The following is a 21,723-nucleotide window of genomic DNA, read 5'->3' on the forward strand; positions in this document are numbered from 1 at the left end:
CAGCTTTTATTGTGACTTTCTGAAATCATCAGTCGCCTATAGTTGCAGCCCCTAAGACATTCTAAGTTGCCAAATAACTCTAAATCTAGCATATAGGACCTGTTTCAAATAATCACTTTTACGCTCAGCATACACACTTCATATATGCACCCGCTCCGCAATGGGAAAAATATCCTTTATTTTTTTCCAGCTAAGTTCAATTATATTCTTCTTACTATACAATCATATAATATAAAGTAATGGAATGTCATTAAGCATACAGTCTCTTGTCTGCTAAATAAACTAGCCTACAGCCTATGGCATGGCACACAGCCAGGTAACATACAGTAGGCCAACTCATATTCTGTTCTTCTGAATTACATTTTCTTCATTTCATAATGTTTCTTATAATAACTCAAATAAATAATGGATTTATTGTGATGGTGTATATTAAATTTACTTTTTAAAATGTAGACGTTCCAAAGGTGCACATCAGTGACTTGTATGCGTGGATGCCTGGGGATGCTAAACGCGTTTGTTCATTAACGGTCAATTACCTTGAGAAATAAGCAAGATGGCGCTGACAGAGTTGGTCGTCTCGCTTCGAGGCCCTACGAAACTATGCCGTATTATTTTTTAAAATGTATTATTTCTTACATTGTTAGCCCAGAAAATCTTAAGTGCTATTACATACAGCCGGGAATAATTATTGAATATAAGCACAACTTACCAACATTACGACCAGGAATACGACTTTCCCGAAACGGATCCTTTGTCCAGACCACCACCCAGGACATTGGATATAATCCCATACGCCAACCCAAAACAAAGTCGCCTCCTGGTCAGACTATCGAAGGCGTGCACACCACCCACCGTTTCCGAGTATAATACTCGCCAATGTCCAGTCTCTAGACAACAAGGTAGATGAAATTAGGGCAAGGGTTGCCTTTCAGAGAGACATCAGAGATTGTAACATTCTTTGTTTCACGGAAACATGGCTCTTTTGGGATATGAGCATTGTATTTGTCGGATAAGCCACGAGGTTTCTAGATGCGTTGCGCCGACGGAAATAAACATCTCTCTGGGAAATGTAATCATTTAAATAATCCGCAACATCAAATGGTTTTGTGATGAATAAGGCATCTGATTCGATGAAAGATGGATTTGAATTTGTCTTTCTGCCCATAATTTCATTGAAACTACTCCAAAGTTATTCCCATCATTCTTCATATCATTGATCTTGGCTTCATAATATAGTTTATTCTTTTTGTTGAGATTAGTCACATAATTTCTCAATTTGCACTAAGTCAGCCAGTCAGATGTAGAGCCAGACTTATTTGCTACTCCTTTTGCCCCAACCATACAACTTTTCAATTCCTTATCAATCCATGGAGCCCTAACAGTTCTAACAGTCAGTTTCTTAAGAGGTGCATGTTTATCAATAATCAAAAATGTATTAAGTACAGCGTCTGGATGCTCCTTATTAATCACATCAGAGCAACAAATTATGTTTAACGTCATCCACATAAGTCACAACAGAATATTTCACTATTTTAGGCCCAGCTTTTAGAGCTTCAGCTTTCCTGGATATATCCACTATATTGCGATCACTGGATCCAATGGGTCCAAATACAGCTTTAGAACAAAGTTCTATAGTGTTAGTAAAAATGTGATCAATTCATATGTATGATCCAGTTCCTGTAGTAATTGTAAACACCCTGGTAGGTTGATTAATGACCTGAACCAGATTACAGGCACTGGTTACAGTGAGCAGATTCCACTTGAGCTAGATGAAAACCAGTCAGATCCCCAAGAACGTAGACCTCGCTGTTTACATCACATACACTATCAAGCATTTCACTATCAAGCATTTCACACACATTATGTAGATAATGACTGTTAGCACTTAGTAGTCTATAGCAACACCCTATAATACAGTAGTCATTTACAACAATAACATTGTCTACACTGTATTTCTGATCAATTTGATGGACAAAAAAAAGGACATTTCTAAGTGACCCCAAACTTTTGAACAGTTGTGTGTGTGTGTATATATTAGAGGTCGACCTAATAATTAGGGCCGTTTTCAAAACAATCGGTAATCGGCATTTTTAGATGCCAATTATGGACGATTATATTGCAATCCACGAGGAGACTGCGTGGCAGGCTTGACCACCTGTTACCCGAGTGTAGGCAGCAAGGAGCCATGGTAAGTTGCTAGCTAGCATTTAACTTATCTTATAAAAAACAATCAATCTTAACATAATCACTAGTTAACTACATATGTTTGATGATATTACTAGTTTAACTAGCTTGTCCTGCGTTGCATATAATTAATGCGGTGCCTGAAATTGTGGCACTTCTCTTGCCTTCAGTGTAAGCAGAGTCAGGGTATATGCAGCAGTTTGGGTCACCTGGCTCATTGCGAACTGTGTGAAAATAATTTCTTCCTAACAAAGACCGTAATTAATTTGCCAAAATTTTACATAACATTGAAGGTTGTGCAATGTAACAGCAATATTTAGACTTAGGATTGCCACCCGTTCGATAACATACGTAACGGTTCCGTATTTCACTGAAAGAATAAACTTTTGTTTTCGAAATTATAGTTTCTGGATTTGACAATATTAATGACCGAAGGCTTGTATTTCTGTGTTTATTATAATTAAGTCTATGATTTGATATTTAATAGAGCAGTCTGACTGAGCGGTGGTAGGCAGCAGCAGGCTCGTAAGCATTCATTCAAACCTCACTTTCCTCCGCTTTTCGCAATGCTTCAAGCACAGCACTGTTTGACTTCAAGCCTATCAACTCCCGAGATTAGGCTGGCAATACTATTGTGCCTATAAGAACATCCAATAGTCAAAGGTCTATGAAATACAAATGGAAATAGTCCTATAATAACTACAACCTAAAACTTCTCACCTGGGAATATTGAAGACTCATGTAAAAAGGAACCACCAGCTTTCATATGTTCTGAGCAAGGAACTTTAACGTTAGCTTTTTTACATGGCACATATTGCACTTTCACTTCTCCAACACTTTGTTTTTGCATTATTTAAACTAAATTGAACATGTTTCATTATTTATTTGAGACTAAATAGATTTTTTGTACCAGTATGTACAGTTGAGGTCGGAAGTTTACATACACTTAGGTTGGCGTTATTAAAACTCGTTTTTCAACCACTCCACAAATTTCTTGTTAACAAACTATAGTTTTGGCAAGTCGGTTAGGATATCTGCTTTGTGCATGACACAAGTCATTTTTCCAACAATTGTTAGACAGATTATTTCACATTGAATTAACTGAATCACACTGTATTAACTGTATATGAAACAGTGTTTAAACCCTTTACAATGAAGACCTGTGAAGTTATTTGGATTTTTACGAATTATCTTTGAAAGACAGCGTCCTGAAAAAGGGAAATTTATTTTTGCTGAGATGATGTATGTGTATAGATATTAATGTGTATGTAATATGTGTGTATATTCACGCATGTTTAGTTTGCTGAAAATAAACGCAGTTGACAGTGAGAGGACGTTTATATCTCAACACCTCATAAGCATTCCTGTCTCTTCTGTAGGTGTTATCCTTGTATTGCTACTGCTGTATCATCAAATTAATTATCTAAGTGAGTCTCAGAAATGGCTAATATTTTAATGTTATGGATATCAGGCTACATATATTAATATGGACTATTTTTAGCCCTTTCTTGGGTAGCTTATCAGAGATCGACATAATATGGAAAAGAATAAACAAAGCAAGAGAAAATAACCCATTCAGCAGTCCATGAATCAGTTGGGGGAGGGGGGTGCTGTAGGGTTGAAGCTAGTAACACATAGTCTTGGCTCTCTCATCTCTTCTATGCCTTTGGGAGGGAGGGTGGACAAAGAGCCTGTCATAGCGGATGTAAGCAATGTCCCTATGCACTCTGGCAGCTTTCATGGCTGGGATAAGTTCTTTCCTCTTCATGAAATGCCAATGAGATCCTACATCTGTAACATGAAATGCCAATGAGTTGAAGAAGTTAGCTGGCTCTGTTAGGGCAACCAGCTAAACTGGCAGAGATTCAGGCTTTTGTTAGCTTGCGCTGGCTGCTAAAGGATGCAGGCTTGCGTGGAAGAGAGTGGCTGAGGGAGTCTTTGAAGTGAAACGGAGCTAACCACCTTTCATTCCCAGAGGAGAGAGCTAGAGAGTGAGCCTAGCCCCTCAGGAGCTGTTTGGAAACTCCACTGTTTCGCTCCAGTGAAGGGAGGATATGAGGCGAGGCTACTTCTTCCAGCAGCAGGACTCTATTTCAAACACATATTTCCACAACCCCTATTCCTGCCCTGTCTGTGCAATTCTATTGCCTTTTGAATACCACACTTTCTTCCTGATAAATCCCCTCTTCTGGACGTCTCAGCCTAAAACATGACGTCATCCTCTGAGGAAATGGCAAGCATTTTTTAAACGGTCTGTTTGAGGTGGGGGTCTGGGTTTTTTTTTTCTCTGAAATGTATGCCTTGGTAACAAATACAAGTATAGGACAAGTCAATAACATTATTTGAGTAAGAGTTAACAGATTGTTTCAAAAAAATATATATTTTACCCCCCTTTTCTCCCCAATTTCAATCTTATCTCATCGCTGCAACTTCGAGTCATGCGTCCTCCAAAACATTACCCGCCAAACCATGCTTCTTAACACCAGCCCACTTAACCCAGAAGCCAGCTGCACCAATGTGTCGGTGGAAACACTGTTCAACTGATGACCGAGGTCAGCTTGCAGGTGCCCGGCACGCCACAAGGAGGTGCTGGAGCGCGATGAGATGATTGATCCCAGGTCTGTAGTGATGCCGGAAGCACCGTAATGCATTAGACCGCTGAGCCACTCCGTAGTCCCTGGATTATGAGCTGTTAAAATGAGATGCTACTTTAAATCTCCCTTTTCCCCTTAGGAGGCAGAGGGGGCGCTGCCCTACCTGCTGGTGCTGTGTGGGGACCACGGGATGTCCGAGACGGGCAGCCACGGGGGCTCGTCTGAGCATGAGGTCAATACACCCCTGGTGCTCATCAGCCCCGCCTTCAAGAAGAAAGGTAAGCATTGGCTCTCCTGTTATCCCGAGGGTCTGTTTGTCAGTCTGTCTTGGTGTCATTGCTGAAGTAGGCACATGCACACCGGTGTTCAAATGCTTATCACAACACTTATCCATAATAGTATAGTGAAAATATTGTAGTTACGGCCCACCACTAATATGTCTATTTACATTTGTTTTCACCTAGGAAAAATGTGGTTAAGTGAGGATTAACATGACTTTTGATATGTAAGGGCCTACTCCAGAGCGCCTGTGCCACACACGTACATGCCTGTTAAATAAAGGCTACAAGAAATGCACACACAAACATACACACACGGCTGTCTCTCAGCTGAGCTCTCACACTGAGAAACAGTGACGTCTTGGCACTGTGTGAAGAGGAGCTCATTAACGTCTCGCCGCTCTGTGACAAACGTGTTCGAGGCCGTTGGTGTGAATGTGATAATTGTTTCTTTATTTGCTACGTCTATTTCTAGATCACTTCTCATCTACATAGGTTTATTTCAGGTGGATCAGATTTTACTGAGAGACCGGCTGAGAAATTAAGCATTGGCAGATACAGGCTGGTACAGTAACTTGTACTGTAGGACCTCAGACACATGATGGACAAGCTGGTCCAATAACTTGTACTGTAGGACCTCGGACACATGATGGACAGGCTGGTTCAGTAACTTGTACTGTAGGACCTCAGACACATGATGGACAGGTTGGTACAGTAACTTGTACTGTAGGACCTCCGACACATGATGGACAGGCTGGTACAGTAACTTGTACTGTAGGACCTCAGACACATGATGGACAGGTTGGTACAGTAACTTGTACTGTAGGACCTCCGACACATGATGGACAGGCTGGTACAGTAACTTGTACTGTAGGACCTCAGACACATGATGGACAGGCTGGTACAGTAACTTGTACTGTAGGACCTCGGACACATGATGGACAGGCTGGTACAGTAACTTGTACTGTAGGACCTCAGACACATGATGGACAGGCTGGTACAGTAACTTGTACTGTAGGACCTCGGACACATGATGGACAGGCTGGTACAGTAACTTGTACTGTAGGACCTCCGACACATGATGGACAGGTTGGTACAATAACTTGTACTTTAGAACCTCAGACACATGATGGACAAGTTGGTACAGTAACTTGTACTGTAGGACCTCCGACACATGATGGACACAGAGCTTGTGTTCTGGATTGTCCTGTCAACTCAACTGGCAGGATTTAAGCTTGAGCTTTTATCAAACCTAAAAGCAGGACACAGCATGAATTATTTATATATATATATATATATATATATATATATATATATATATATATAGGGTTTAGTAGGGTTTGATTAGAGATGCGGTACATATGTTCTGCTCCTGTGACTTTTCACCTAATTTCTCAACTGTATACGTATGTGAATGTACGTACGCATTTCTGTCTGTCTTGTGCATGTGTGCCTCCTTGCTTCCTCTTGTTTCTATATCCTGAGATACTCTTTCTACTCCTTATAAACAGTAGGGATGGAGAAACCATCAACAGTAGAGCAGGTGGACCTGACCCCGACCCTGGCTCTTGGTCTGGGCCTGCCCATCTCCCAGAACAGCGTGGGCCGACTCATTCAGCCCGTGGTTGACGAGGCCTCGCTCAGGGACCAGCTGCGCTTTCTGCACCTCAACGGCCACCAGCTGAGCTACCTGCTGAAGGACAGCATGCCAGCCTATGAGAAAGGTAAGAGGGAATAGTGTGGGTCAGTGCAGGGGTAGTGCCAGATCAGAGCAAGGCTAAATCAGCTTCCAGCCTCCCAAAGTCAATGTGTACTATAGGTCCTTTACGGGTCCAAAATGAATCCGTGGCTTTCCCATCCAACCAGACATGCATAAAACATTTTTTTTTTTAAAGGAGACCGGTTCCGAATGGACCCAAGGACGGTCAGAACCATAACGAAATGGCATGTGGAAAAACAGGCGCAAACGGACCCATGCTGGTTTGATCTGAGAGACCCATTCGGATCCAAGAGTAGAACGAGAGAGGGAAAGAAACCTCTGCCATCAATAAACGAGTGATATTGGCCAAATTATCAATCCTTAAAAACTGCTAAATTACATAAAACAAGCCAGAAGAAAATTATATTTCGATGTGTCGCATAATCAAAACATTATAGCTTATTGTTTTATTGGTTTTTACTTTCCTAAAACAGAAATTTGTTTACCTCACGATTCAGATGTTGGAGATTTGAGCGCTCAATGTATCAGGGTGTTGCATGCATTTATGTCTATAGTAGAGGTCGACCGATTTAATCGGAATGGCCGATTTAATTAGGGACGATTTCAAGTTTTCATAACAATCGGAAATAGGTATTTTTGGGCGGCGATTTGCCGATTAAAAAAAAATAAATTACATTAGATTTTTAAAATGTATATATATCTATTTCATACCTTTTATTTAACTAGGCAAGTCAGTTAAGAACACATTCTTATTTTCAATGATGGCATAGGAACGGTGGGTTAACTGCCTTGTCCAGGGGCAGAACGACAGATTTTCACCTTGTCACCTCGGGGGATCCACTCTTGCAACCTTACAGTTAACTAGTCCAACGCAATAACGACCTTCCTCTCTCTCGTTGCACTCCACAAGGAGACTGCCTGTTACGCGAATGCAGTAAGCCAAGGTAAGTTGCTAGCTGGTATTAAACGTATCTTATAAAAACCAATCATTCATAATCACTAGTTAACTAAACATGGTTAATGATATTACTAGATATTATCTAGCGTGTCCTGCGTTGCATATAATCTGACTGAGCATACAAGCATACAAGTATCTGACTGAGCGGTGGTAGGCAGAAGCAGGTGCGTAAACATTCATTCAAACAGCACTTTCGTGCGTTTTGCCAGCAGCTCTTCGTTGTGCGTTAAGCATTGCACTGTTTATGACTTCAAGCCTATCAACTCCCGAGATGGGGCTGGTGTAACCGAAGTGAAATGGCTAGCTAGTTAGCGCACGCTAACTAGAGGGACAGAAGCTATACTGTTACACTGGCAATACTAAAGTGCCTATAAGAACATCCAATAGTCAAAGGTTAATGAAATACAAATGGTATAGAGAGAAATAGTCCTATAATTCCTATAATAACTACAACCTAAACTTCTTACCTGGGAATATTGAAGACTCATGTTAAAAGGAACCACCAGCTTTCATATGTTCTCATGTTCTGAGCAAGGAACTGAAACGTTAGCTTTCTTACATAGCACATATTGCACTTTTACATTCTTCTCCAACACTTTGTTTTTGTATTATTTAAACCAAATTGAACATGTTTCATTATTTATTTGAGACTAAATTGATTTTATTGATGTATTATTTTAAGTTCAAATAAAAGTTTTCATTGTTCATTCAGTATTGTTGTAATTGTCATTATTACACATATAAATATATATAAAAATCAGCCGATTAATCGGTATCGACTGTTTTTGGTCCTCCAATAATCGGCAACGGCGTTGAAAAATCATAATCTGTCAACCTCTAGTTGGTATACAGATACAGATAGCACTATTTGGTAAAAGACCAAATATTATGGCAAGAACAGCTAAAATAAACAAAGAGAAACGACAGTCCGTCATTGCTATAGGACATGAAGGTCAGTCAATGCAGAAAATTTGTGCAGTCGGAAAACCCACAAATTGCTACGATGAAGCTGGCTCTCATGGAGACTGCCACAGGAAAGGAAAAAGCAGAGTAACCTCTGCTGCCGAGGATAAGTTCATTAGAATTACCAGCCTCAGAAATTGCAGCCCAAATAAATGCTTCACGGAGTTCAAGTAACAGACACATTTCAACATTAACTGTTCAGAGGAGACTACGTGAATCAGGCCTTCGTGGTTGAATTACTGCAAAGAAACCACTGCTAAAGGACGGCAATAATAATAAGAGACTTGCTTGTGCCAAGAAACACGAGCAATGGAAATTAGACCGGTGGAAATCTGTCCTTTGGTCTGATTTGAGATTTTTGGTTCCAACCGCCGTGTCTTTGTGAGAAGCAGAGTAGGTGAACGGATGATCTCCGCATGAGTGGTTCCCACTGTGAAGCATGGAGGAGGTGTGATGGTGTGGGGGGTTTTGCTGGTGACACTGTGTGATTTACTAATAATTCAAGGCACACTTAACCAGCATGGCGCAACACACCTCCAGGCTGTGTAAGGGCTATTTGACCAAGAAGGAGAGTGATGGAATGATGCATCAGATGACCTGCCCTCCACAATCACCCGACCTCAACCCAATTGAGATGGATTGGATTGAGTTGGACCGCAGAGGGAAGGAAAAGCAGCCAACAAGTACTCAGCATATGTGGGAACTCTTTCAAGACTGTTGGAAAAGCATTCCAGGTGAAGCTGGTTGAGAGAATACCAGTAGTGTGCAAAACTCTCAAGGCAAACGGTGGCTACTTTGAAGAATCTAAAAAATATAACTTTTTTTGTTTGTTTACTACATGATTCCATATGTGTTATTTCATAGTTTTGATGTCCTCACTATCATTCTACAATGTAGAAAATAGTATAAAATAAAGAAAAACCCTTGAATGAGTAGGTGTGTCCAAACTTTTGACTGGTACGGTATAGTGTATGATCCCTTATTGATGTCACTTGTTAAATCCGCTTCAATCAGTGTAGATGAAACAGAGGAGACAGGTTAAATTATTTTTTAGCCTTGAGGCAATTGAGACATTTATGTGTGCCATTCAGAGGGTGAATGGGCATGATAAAAGATGTAAGTGCCTTTAAACGGGGTATGGTAGTAGGAGCTAGGCGCACCGGTTTGAGTGTGTCATGAACTGCAATGCTGCTTGGGTTTTTGACACTCCAGTGTATATCAGTTTCTAGTGTATATCAAGAACGGTCCACCACCCAAAGGACATCCAGGCAACGGCAGGCCAGTACTCGAAAACGGGTCATTGATGAAAGAGGACAAAGGAGGCTGACGCATTGTGCAGAGCAACAAATGGGCTACAGTTAGTCAACTGACAGTCCAGTACAACATTAGCGCCAAAAATATGCATAGCTCGTCATACCTTGACACGAATGGGGTATGGCAGCCGACGACCTTAGAGTTCCACTTATTTCAGCAAAAATAAACTGCGGCTGCATTGGTCTAAGGAATGAAAACACTGGAGAATTGGAAAAACATTGCCTGGACTGATGAATCCCGGTTCCTGCTGTTTCACGCTGGTGGGTGACTCGTGTATGGAGAAAAACACGAGTACATGCATCCATCGTGGTGGTGGTGTGGGGTGTGTTTTCATGACACACGTTGAGCTCAGTGATAAAATTGGAGCAACGTTTAAATGCCACAGCATATTTGCCAATAAGGTACATTTGTTCATGTGCGACTAGATTTTTCAGCAGGATGATGCCCCGTGCTACAAGGCTAGGATTGTCCAGGAGTGGTTCTACAAACATGGTAGTGAATTCAGCTTACCGCAGTGGCCTGCCCATTTGCCAGATCTCAATACAATTTCAGTATCTGTGGGATGAGATGGAACAAGCTTTTCGTAGTAGAAATCCACTACTAGCCAACTTGACACAACTGTGGGAATCATTGGAGATAACAATGGCCAGCATCTCTGTGGAACGCTTCTGACATATTTTAGAGTCCATAGTCCGGCTAAATGAGTATATTCTGAGGGCAAAAGTGGGTGCAACTCAATATTAGGAATGTGTTCCTAATGTTTTGTACATTCTGTACAACGTTTACTACTGTAAATTTACACTGAGGTAATAGTGGTTCTGAGGTCTCACTAGGTTGGAACATGGAGCCTACAATTCCAGGTTTGTGGGTTTGATTTCCCCAGGTTTCCCATGTTGATTATGTAAAGTTTAGCACTGTGGTATGTCAGAATCCCTTGATGATTTTCTGCTGGTGTTCCAACTATATAGAAATGTACAGGAACATATTCCATATTCATTTTGAGGTAGGGTTTGTTCCTGCTGTAGAATGTGTTGTTCTAGCTGGCTTCAGAATGATGTGTTGATCTAGCTGGCTTCAGAATGATGTGTTGATCTAGCTGGCTTCAGAATGATGATGTTCTAGCTGGCTTCAGAATGATGTGTTGATCTAGCTGGCTTTAGGAATGATGTGTGGGCGTGTGCGGGCGTTAGTGAGTGTTTGTGTGTGTGAGTGTGTGGCCGTGAGTTAGTGAGTGTTTGTGTGTGGGCGCGTGAGTGTGCATGAGTGTGTCTCTCCTCAGAGTACTTGAACCTGATCAACGTCAAGTCTCACAATGAAGATTCGTATTGGTGAATGTGTGTCAAAACACAGGCTGGACACAAAGAGATGTCAAATTCAGACATTTGAGTACGTCGATATATGCCATCGACGGCGCTCACCCCCCAAAAATGTAAAATTATGGCATAGCACTGGGCTGGAACTCACGAGGCTCAAAGCCAGAGAGCTGCCTTGACCACTGTAGTACTTGGAGCCAGAGGCTGCCTCAACTATTGCACCAGTCAGAGCCAGAGACCTGCCTAAACCACTGCACCGCCAGAGAGCCAGAGCGCTGCTTAGACCGTCGCACCGCTCTGAGCCAGAGAGCTGCCTAGACCGTCGCACCGCTCTGAGCCAGAGAGCTGCCTAGACCGTCGCACCGCTCGGAGCCAGAGAGATGCCTAGACCGTCACACCGCTCGGAGCCAGAGAGCTGCCTAGACCGTCGCACCGCTCTGAGCCAGAGAGCTGCCTAGACCGTCGCACCGTTCTGAGCCAGAGAGCTGCCTAGACCGTCGCACCGCTCGGAGCCAGAGAGCTGCCTAGACCGTCACACCGCTCGGAGCCAGAGAGCTGCCTAGACCGCCGCACCGCTCGGAGCCAGAGCGCTGCTTAGACCGCCGCACCGCTCTGAGCCAGAGAGCTGCCTAGACCGCCGCACCGCTCTGAGCCAGAGAGCTGCCTAGACCGCCGCACCGCTCTGAGCCAGAGAGCTGCCTAGACCGTCACACCGCTCGGAGCCAGAGAGCTGCCTAGACCGTCACACCGCTCGGAGCCAGAGAGCTGCCTAGACCGCCGCACCACTCGGAGCCAGAGCGCTGCTTAGACCGCCGCACCGCTCGGAGCCAGAGAGCTGCCTAGACCGTCACACCGCTCGGAGCCAGAGAGCTGCCTAGACCGTCGCACCGCTCGGAGCCAGAGAGCTGCTTAGATCGTCACACCGCTCGGAGCCAGAGAGCTGCCTAGACCGTCGCACCGCTCGGAGCCAGAGCGCTGCTTAGACCGCTTTGCCACTCAGAATCAGAGCGCAGCCTAGACCACTCTGCCACGGCAGTTCACCATTCTCTAGCAAGCAGGGAGGGTACTTGATGATACTTCATGTAAACAGCGCATTGTTTTTAATTATTTTGTTTTAAGCCTTCACCAAGCCTTAGCCCTAACCTTAAGCACTCAAAACAAATACCTAAACTTAACCCTTTCAGTTTATGTTTAACCTTGTAACCACACGGAATTAACCCTGGAACCACGTGATATGAATTGGTAAAATATTGACTTTCATCCAATTACGTCAAATTCCAAAGTGAAACTATGAGGTCAGGTCAGAACATGCCCTCTATGTGCTCGCCGTGCGCTACGCCATCTAAATACCACACGCATAGATGCACACAGGCAAACATAGACATACACTCACACACATACGCATGCACGCAGACACAGTTCTACATGCCACAGTTCAAGACGTTTGCATTACCTGAGTATTTCGATAAATGACATGCATTGAACCGTGAGTAAAGTTATTCATTATTGATTTTGACTACAACACCACATACACCACAACTTCATGAGAGTCTAATCACTTTGTCTGTGTTACCTGGCAGACTTAATTGTAAAGCAGTATTTCTCAATATATTGCAGGTACGTTGAACACTGCCCTAAACAGATGTGATGTTATTCAGCTCATATTCCCTATTCAGTGATATTATGACAGCATTGTGGAAGATTTCCACTGATTTAGCTTGTAAGAAGAGTATAATCATCCTAGATGAACTGGAGAATTTTGAGCACTGTACCGTAAATTAATCATATGAGTTTTAGCTTATTAATTACCAAGTGTGTATCTTCAACTCCCTAAGTCAGCGTTGATTATCATCTATGTTCACAGCTGTTAAAATTTGAATCAAGTCAATCTGATTATCGATTCACCGCCACCCTCTCCCCTTCATCTCCTTCTTCTTATTTCAGGACTCAGCTGTTCTTAGGTCACCCCATGGGCCTCTGAGTGATGAATGCTCATTACAGTAGAAAAATGCATGCTAATCAATCAGTGGCTGCTTAGTGCAACTGTAATTTAAAGCAAATTTAGATTGCAGTAGAGTAGCTCAAGAGTATTTAGTATTTATTAGGATCCCCATTAGCTGCTGCCAAGAGAGATGATAATTCACACAGGTCTTAAATTACTGTTCTGATTTCAACCTAAAATGGCTGCCACGAAGGCCCTTGTCCACACTGCTGCCTATTCAGCAAATTATTCATTTGCCAGTTTCCATAGTGATTCTCCTTTACAAGCAGCGGACCTAAGTCTAGTTCCTGAGGCTATTACAACTCTGAGATAGTAACCTCAAAGCATCCTTGTTCTTCCTGTGTACACCATGGACATGCCTAGACATCTACACAAACACCATCTCACAATAGACATGCCTAGACATCTACGCAAACAGCCATCTCACGCCGGACGTGCCTAGATATCTACGCAAACAGCCATCTCACGCCGGACGTGCCTAGATATCTACGCAAACAGCCATCTCACGCCGGACTTGCCTAGATATCTACGCAAACAGCCATCTCACGCCGGACGTGCCTAGATATCTACGCAAACAGCCATCTCACGCCGGACGTGCAAAGACCTCTACGCAAACAGCCATCTCACGACGGACGTGCCTAGACCTATCCAAAAATGGATATAGCAGCTGTAGATGACCTCTTTTACTTAAAATAGTATATCCCCAGTCACCACATAGTATATGTAAGGGAAAGTAGTGTCCAGTCCATGGCACTTCCAAATGTGTAAAAGCTGCCAAAAAGTTGTAAATTGGTTATCTGCAAGAATCCTGGCTAACAAGTTGAATCAGCAATACAAAATTGGGTTTTAATTATTTATTTACTAAATACCTAACTAATCAAACAGAATAACATATGCAAAGAATTAATTATACCTGGATAATTCTTTACGTCATAGGAAACGTCCCTAGCGGGCGGAACAGATATGACAGCTTGTTACACAAAGGAAAAGGGGCGGGTTTGAGTGAAAGAGCGGGAGACTGGGGAACAAAGGGAAGAAGCTGTGCTATCGTAAATACAGTATCTTATGCATTCTAAATTACCGCCCATTTGGAAAAGGAAAATGCAATAAATATTTACTCTGAGTTGCACTTCAGTAGGTTGGTGGTAGGTGGAAGGCCGTGTTGCCAAACCGAGTCCTCTGTCCTTTGGAGAATGTCTCTGGTGGCCACTTGGATAAGTTGTAGTAACGTCGTTGTGTGGTAGATGGGATACTCTGTCTGTTCCTTCCTAACCTGCGTTTGCAGCTGCGGTCGCTAACTCAACGGCTAGGAGGTATCACTTCTGTCGTGAATAAGAGTTCAATTCGCAACCAAAGCTCATGCTGATGATGTTGGCTTCGTTCTGTAGTTTTTTCTGAACCATTCTGACATGGGATCGTCATCTCATATTTGTGGAACAGATAGTTATGTTGTAGTCAAGAGCTTATATAGGAAGGAAGAGGAGGGTGTGTTTGAAAAGATGTATAGCCTTTGTCCCTTCACAGGGCGGGCCACTGAGTGAGCAGCCCTATCTTATGAAAATCCAAATCTCACATTTTAGAAGCTAAAATCACATTTCATCCCATCACGAAAAATGTCATATTCAAACATTTAAATTGAACAACAATTCCATGTGAATCTGATAACTCTGATGTATAGACTTTCCACTGTGGAGTTTATGTCATCTTATCTTTGATGAGAATGTTTCAGATGACAACCGAACTGACATCATATTCATTAAGTACCACTGCATATGTTCAATTGTTCGGATTACCAGAATATAGTTCATTTCCCCCCACATTCTGATGTTCCCAGAATCTCTATGTTAACCAAGGCATTTTGCAAATGTAACCTTAGTAGGGTAGAGAGAGGAAAAAGGGGGGAAGAGGTATTTATGACTGTCATAAACCAACCCCCAGGCCAACATCATGACAATACTCATGCTGGATAGAACAGAGGTGTTGTAATCTACATTTTTAGATTAGGAGATGAAACAACCACCACAATCCAGGGTCCTATTTAAGGAACTGAAATGTATTCTTACTTTGTGGGACATTAACGTTTGAATTCTTCACATGCTCAACAAAACCAATGCTTACAGTGTTGTAACTTTAATGTATTACAGAGTTAATGTTTAAATTAATTAATTGAGCTGTATCTAAAGACATTTCTTTACAGTTATTTACATATGTAATTGTATTGGTTAGTATTGAATTACGCTTTTTGCGACAGGAATGAGAGAGAGAACGCGCCAGTTATGTGCAGGTGCAAAGTGATTAAGCTGACCTTTCCGCTAGCATCTTACCTGCATTGCTCTGTAGAATCTAAAGTTGTTAAATGTAATGTGAACAAGTATTATTACTAAAAGAAGCTTTCATGTCAAACCCGACGTCCCCGAGTCATTACTTTGAAGAGAGTTAATCTAAAATACAGTGCGATTCAAAGAAAATCTCTCCTACACATTAGGCTGAGTTCAAACATGCTTTCTCCCTGTGCGGAAATAATGTTATTTTAAAGTTAGTTGAATGTTTTTTTTTTTTTTTTACCTAGCCCAGCCATCAGTTCATTGAACCTGTACTTCTTACTGCAATACAGCACTTCCCCCTCTTTCCTTTGTCTGCAGGAATCTGTCTCGCTGGTGGTTGATTGATTGAGCTTATTTATTTGTTTCTCTGGAGTGGAGGTATGGAGCTGTGGATGAGGGGAAGAGGAGGGCACCCGAGGTTTGGTTTCTTGCTGACGGGGCTCATTTCTGTCCTAAGTGCTGTGGCATCCCCTCTCTAAAAACATTGCCAACCACCTCAGTGGGAGGGCAAAAATAACACTGATGGTTTCATGACTCAGCAATATGACTGGATTGATTATTGAAGAAACCCGCCACTGGTTGGAATGATGTAACCTACTACAGGTGAAGGGCTGCCCTCGGCCTCATTGACAAGTCCCACTTCTTTTGATATGTTTTTCAAAGAATGTTTGACTTGTCTCATCTTTTGTGGATTCAGCGAAAGCTAAACCATTGTTTCGTTAAAATATGCTGTAATGAACTGTACATTTCCCAAAATTAGGATAACTGAAGAATTTAATTATTAATAGTAGGCATTATCAATGTACAAATGGTTGTTATTTCGAGACTAACGAAAGGCTAGTACATGAAATATGTTTGGCTGTGCAGTATACAAAATAGATGTTGTCCATTTTAAATACTGCTCAGGAGAAGACTAATGGTATGCCATGGGTTGTATCGCCTGTACCTATACTGACTTCTCAAGATTTAATCGTTCCCTCTCTCCCTGATCGCCTCTCTGCCGTTCTGTCCTATTCCCTGTTTCTTGCTTTCCTTCTCCCTTGCTCTCTCTCTTTTTCTTTCTCAAGTCAAATCTAATTGTATTTGTCACATGCGCCGAATACAATGGGTACACCTTACCGTGAAATGCTTACTTACAAGAGAAGGGAGGGAGGACGACATTGAGAGAATTAATATCTACAGCCTAGAGAGAGCTGTCTGCGTTTCCAGTCATCTCTCTATTTCTCTCTCTCTAGGCTGTAGATATTCATTCTCTCTCTGTCCTTCTCCTTCCTGCCTTCTCTCTGCCCTCTCCATTCTGAGTGGAGCCTGGCTGCAGCAATTAGCTGGCTGCCCGATGAGGAAAGTAAGGGCCATAATAGTCCCATTAGGAGACAGTGGAGAGGGAATAAAAAACCTGGGCCATGACAGGCTAGGGCATTCATCTCTCCTAGCACATGATCAATGAATTAAATGAAAGTTGAAGGGCGCCAAATGGATGATGTGTCATCGTCGCTTCTCTTTTGGGGAAATCCAGAGCAGGATGGAAAGTGGGCCCTGTGTAGTGTACAGTAACTGAATGAGTTAATGATTTTGTTATTGTTTTGTGTAATTGGTGTTTAGCAGTACAACTGGTTACATTACTTTAAAATATATCAGTTGATGTGTATATCACATTTGTTTTATTTGAAGACTATTATTTCATTCTAAGTCATCTCATCTCTATAAAGCTGCTGCCTATGCTGTCTGACAAAATCACTATTTTAGAAGTTCTTCAAAGTAAATAAGGGAATACTTTTATGACTGCTGAATACCATCATTGAACAGTTCAGGTTGGATCTGATTTATCTTTAGTTGAACAAAAACAAAATGGAATTCAAATAATTAAACTGACATCGTCATTAGTTGTTTAAAAACCACCGAAATGTCAGTTAATCGCTCAGCACTACTATAGGGTAATGAAAGTTCACATTAGAGTATACAGCCTATGTCTCTCACTCTGTCTTTTTAATTTATCTTTGGTTTGCTAATAACCTCTGGCATCTTGTGGCCTTCAGCTATCTTCTGACCCATCCCTCTTCCTTTTCTTTCTGACAGAGGGCAATCTGTATTGTTTTATTCATGCCCATTGCTGAAGGCTCTAATATTTCCACCTCCATTCCCGTGTCTGACATAATCACAATCACCATTTATCATAGTTATGCTCATATTATTCAGATCAGGAAAAAGTCAAGTAGTGTGAATTCTAGAGCATTAGAATAAAGCCTAAACGAAGAAAGGCTGTTCTATATTATACTCTACTTTTGAATGTCATTGATCCCAAAGTTAGGGCTGTGATGGTCATGCAATTTTGGATAACTGTTATTTGTCAGCCAAATGACCATGGTCACTGTCAATGTTCCCTGTCATTTCTTCATCACCGAGCAAATTTCAGGTCTGTTAAGAGCAAGCTTGAATGTTGTGAAAATGTTGTGCAAACTCAGCGTGCGTTTACTGTGAACACTGAGGCTGTATCCAGTTACATTAGTTTTAACAGTGGCGATGTAGGCTTCTGTGGCTATTTGATGATAATTTAGACCTACTAGAGTGGCCTAACATAAAAAAACAATAGAGGAAATGCATCCCATAACATTTTAACCTGGAAATAGCTGTACTATCATTCAGCCTACAGTAGAAGCCAATGTGTGGTGTTCAATCTAGACCTACATTCCATGAGACTTCAGAAAGAAACATGCAGGGCTTGACATTAACCTGTTCATCCATTTGTCCTTCAGACCAAGGAGGTGACTGAATATGTCATTGTGTTGTTTTATGCAAGAAGCCACTTTACAAAATGAAAATGCATTATTATTCCCATACCATTATTACAGTGAACCAGACAACATATGATACTGTCTACATATTGGCTACTTAGCTTATTCAATCCTGTCTCAAAATACAACACTGCCCCGTTAAGACGAAAAAAAATGTTATTTACCTGACTCGCTTTTCAAAGATGCGTAGAAATGTACACTTTTTGTGTTCTTGTAGGAAGCAATCACTCCCCTATTGCTGACTACAAATGATCTATAACTGGGCTAATAACTCACTCACGAGCAAAGGATATGAACAAAATGTGCACACGTGGTACATGCAGCTTTCACTTTGATCTCAAAACAAGTGCATCTACTCATGACAGCTAATGCTGTGAACACAGTCCAGTTCAATGTAAATGGCACAGATCCATATATGGCAAAGGTCTATTTGCATATAGGCCTCCTGCAGCTCAGATTTGTTTATGCCGCACTGGTCTGTGTAGAGTATTGGCTGAGTTGTGCTTGTTTATGTAATAGAATCCTACTCTGATGCTTTCTGCCTACAGCAAAATCTCTTCAATAATTCATTTAGTTTTGGTATGTTGCATTCAAGGTGGCTAATATTACAATGATTCGATCACAATTGCCACAGTAAAGGGAAACGTTGATAGTGTTAACAGGAAAAACTCTAGAACAGTGGCCACCAACCTGTTCTGTGTCAAGATCACTTCCTGAGTCAAAATGCATCATTTAAAAATAAGCCTATGCAACATTAACCAAATACAAACAGTACTGTAGCAATGAGGTTTGTGCAGTAAGTTATAGGCCCAATACATTATGACCGCATATTGGCTTTGCTTGAATTACCCTTCCAATCCATTGTTGTTCGGGCCATTGTTTTATATTATATTTCCAAATTTGAGGTAGGTTACATGGTCACACCGGTAATAGATCATGGGCTGATGGTGCCTGCATCTGATGGTCAGTCTCACAGGAGGGAGAGAGCAGCAGTCTGAGGGTTCGCCTCTCAACATCCCTCCGCTCTCCCATTCTGACACTGATTAAAAAGGGACACCATCTTCCAGCTGATGGGGCGACTCGAGTCTCACCGCATTATGTATGTACAGTTGGAGTCGGAAGATTACATACACCGTAGGCCAAATACATTTAAAAACTCAGTTTTACACAAATGCTGACATTTAATCCTCGTAAAAATATCCTGTCTTATGTTAGTTAGGATCACTACTTTATTTTACGAATGTGAAATGTCAGAATAATAGTAGAGAGAGATTTCTTTCAACTTTTATTTCTTTCATCACATTCCTAGTGGGTCAGAATTTTACATACACTCAATTAGTATTTGGTAGCATTGCCATTAAATTGTTTAACTTTGGTCAAGCATTTTGGGTAGCCTTCCACAAGCTTCGCACAATAAGTTGGGTGAATTTTGGCCCATTCCTCCTGACAGAGCTGGTGTAACTGAGTCAGGTTTGTAGGCCTCCTTGCTCACAAACGCTTTTTCAGTTCTGCCCACAAATGTTCTATAGGATTGAGGTCTGGGCTTTGTGATGGCCACTCCAATACCTTGACTTTGTTGTCCTTAAGCCATTTTGCCACAACATTGGAAATATGCCTGGGGTCGTTGTCCATTTGGAAGACCCATTTGCGACCAAGCTTTAACTTCCTGATGTCTTGAGATGTTGCTTCAATATATCCACATAGTTTTCCCTACCTCATGATACCATCTATTTTGTGAAGTGCACCAGCCCCTCTTGTAGCAAAGCACCCCCACAACATGATGCTGCCACCCCTGTGCTTAATGACACAAATATTAATGTCCACAAAGTTTGCTGCTTCAGTGTCTTTAGATATTTTTGTCAGATGTTACTATGGAATATTGAAGTATAATTACAAGCATTTCATAAGTGTCAAAGGCTTTTATTTACAATTACATGAAGGTGATGCAAAGAGTCTATTTGCAGTGTTCACCCTTCTTTTTCAAGACCTCTGAAATCCGCCCTGGCATGCTGTCAATTAACTTCTGAGCCACATCCTGACTGATGGTAGCCCATTCTTGCATAATCAATGCTTGGAGTTTGTCAGAATTTGTGGGTTTTTGTTTGTCCACCCTGCACTCTGCATGCACAGTGCATTCTTCCATCACATGTACAGCTGATTCTCAAGATCTTGCACACTAATGAGATGCTATTGAGCCCACACTACTATGCTGTCTGAGCCAAGGACTACATGCTTTCTGGTAATTTTTTATTACAATACTAGGTGGGGTAAATATATTTTATATGACATACATTATTTTCTGTTAACTAGTGAATAGTAGCCTATGGCAAAGTGTGTTTAAATCATTTTTAACTTAACAATTTCTGCAAGTGAGTTTTTGCTACCATGTGGGTTTTAGCTTGCTTGAGCCTGCTAATTCCATACATGTTTAATTTTAAAACATGTATCTTGCAAAGGAGTTGTTTAATCTAACTGCTTAACTATTTATCTGTACATGAAATTGTATTTGTTGTTTTTTTTAAACTCATTTTATCTAATATTTACAGGAAAATGCCACGGGCACTATCTGATGTGTGGAGACATTTCACTGCAGCTAATGTAGAAGGAAAGGCTGTGTACATTTGCAAATACTGTCGCAAATCATATGTGAAGAATGCAACAAAGATGCAGAATCATCTGGCCAAGTGCATGAAGTTCCCTCAGCACTCACAACAATCAACCTCTGACAAAAGTCCCTCTACTTCTTTTAGAGGTGAAAATGATGAATCCGATACCTTATCGATAGGAACAGCTCATGGTCCTCCTGGAATCAGAAGTGTTTTTGACTGAATGGAGGAACATAGTCAGAGAAATACTGATGAATGTCTTGCTTGAGCTATTGTGTGCACCTGGTTCACCTCTGGAGCTCACAGGCAATGTGTATTGGAAGAGATTTCTGAATGTTCTTCACCCAGCATACACCCCTCCAACCAGACATGCTTTATCTACTAATTTGCTGGATTCAGAGTTCAGCTGAGTTCAAGTGAAGGTCAAGCAAATCATATAGAAAGCAGACTGCATTGCAATCATCTCTGATAGGTGGTCGACTGTTCGTGGGCAAGGAATAATTAACTACATCGTCTCCACCCCTCAACCAGTATTCTACAAGAGCACAGACACAAGGGACAACAGACACACTGGTCTCTACATTGCAGATGAGCTGAAGGCAAACATCAATGGTCCTTCTGTAGCACAGTTGGTAGAGCATGGCGCTTGTAACGCCAGGGTAGTGGGTTCGATTC

General features: G+C 41.6%; 1 protein-coding gene across 5 annotated transcripts in view; it reads left to right on the top strand.

Moving 5' to 3' along the window:
- Positions 1–21,723, top strand: part of LOC118379987 (GPI ethanolamine phosphate transferase 2-like) — a 129,347-nt gene that overhangs the window by 34,406 nt on the left and 73,218 nt on the right. For 3 of the 5 annotated variants that reach the window (XM_035766987.2, XM_052511832.1, XM_035766995.2), the window contains 2 exons: positions 4,918–5,056; positions 6,568–6,780. In XM_035766987.2, coding sequence (XP_035622880.1) covers positions 4,918–5,056; positions 6,568–6,780 — 352 coding nt within the window. Of the gene's footprint in view, positions 1–4,917; positions 5,057–6,567; positions 6,781–6,951; positions 8,412–15,968; positions 17,304–21,723 lie in introns of those variants that run through there. The other 2 variants (XM_035767009.2, XM_035767001.2) reach the window with 2 other exon arrangements.

This window comes from Oncorhynchus keta, chromosome 4 (genome assembly GCF_023373465.1).
Source record: "Oncorhynchus keta strain PuntledgeMale-10-30-2019 chromosome 4, Oket_V2, whole genome shotgun sequence".
In the NCBI taxonomy this organism is placed as follows: Eukaryota; Metazoa; Chordata; class Actinopteri; order Salmoniformes; family Salmonidae; genus Oncorhynchus; species Oncorhynchus keta.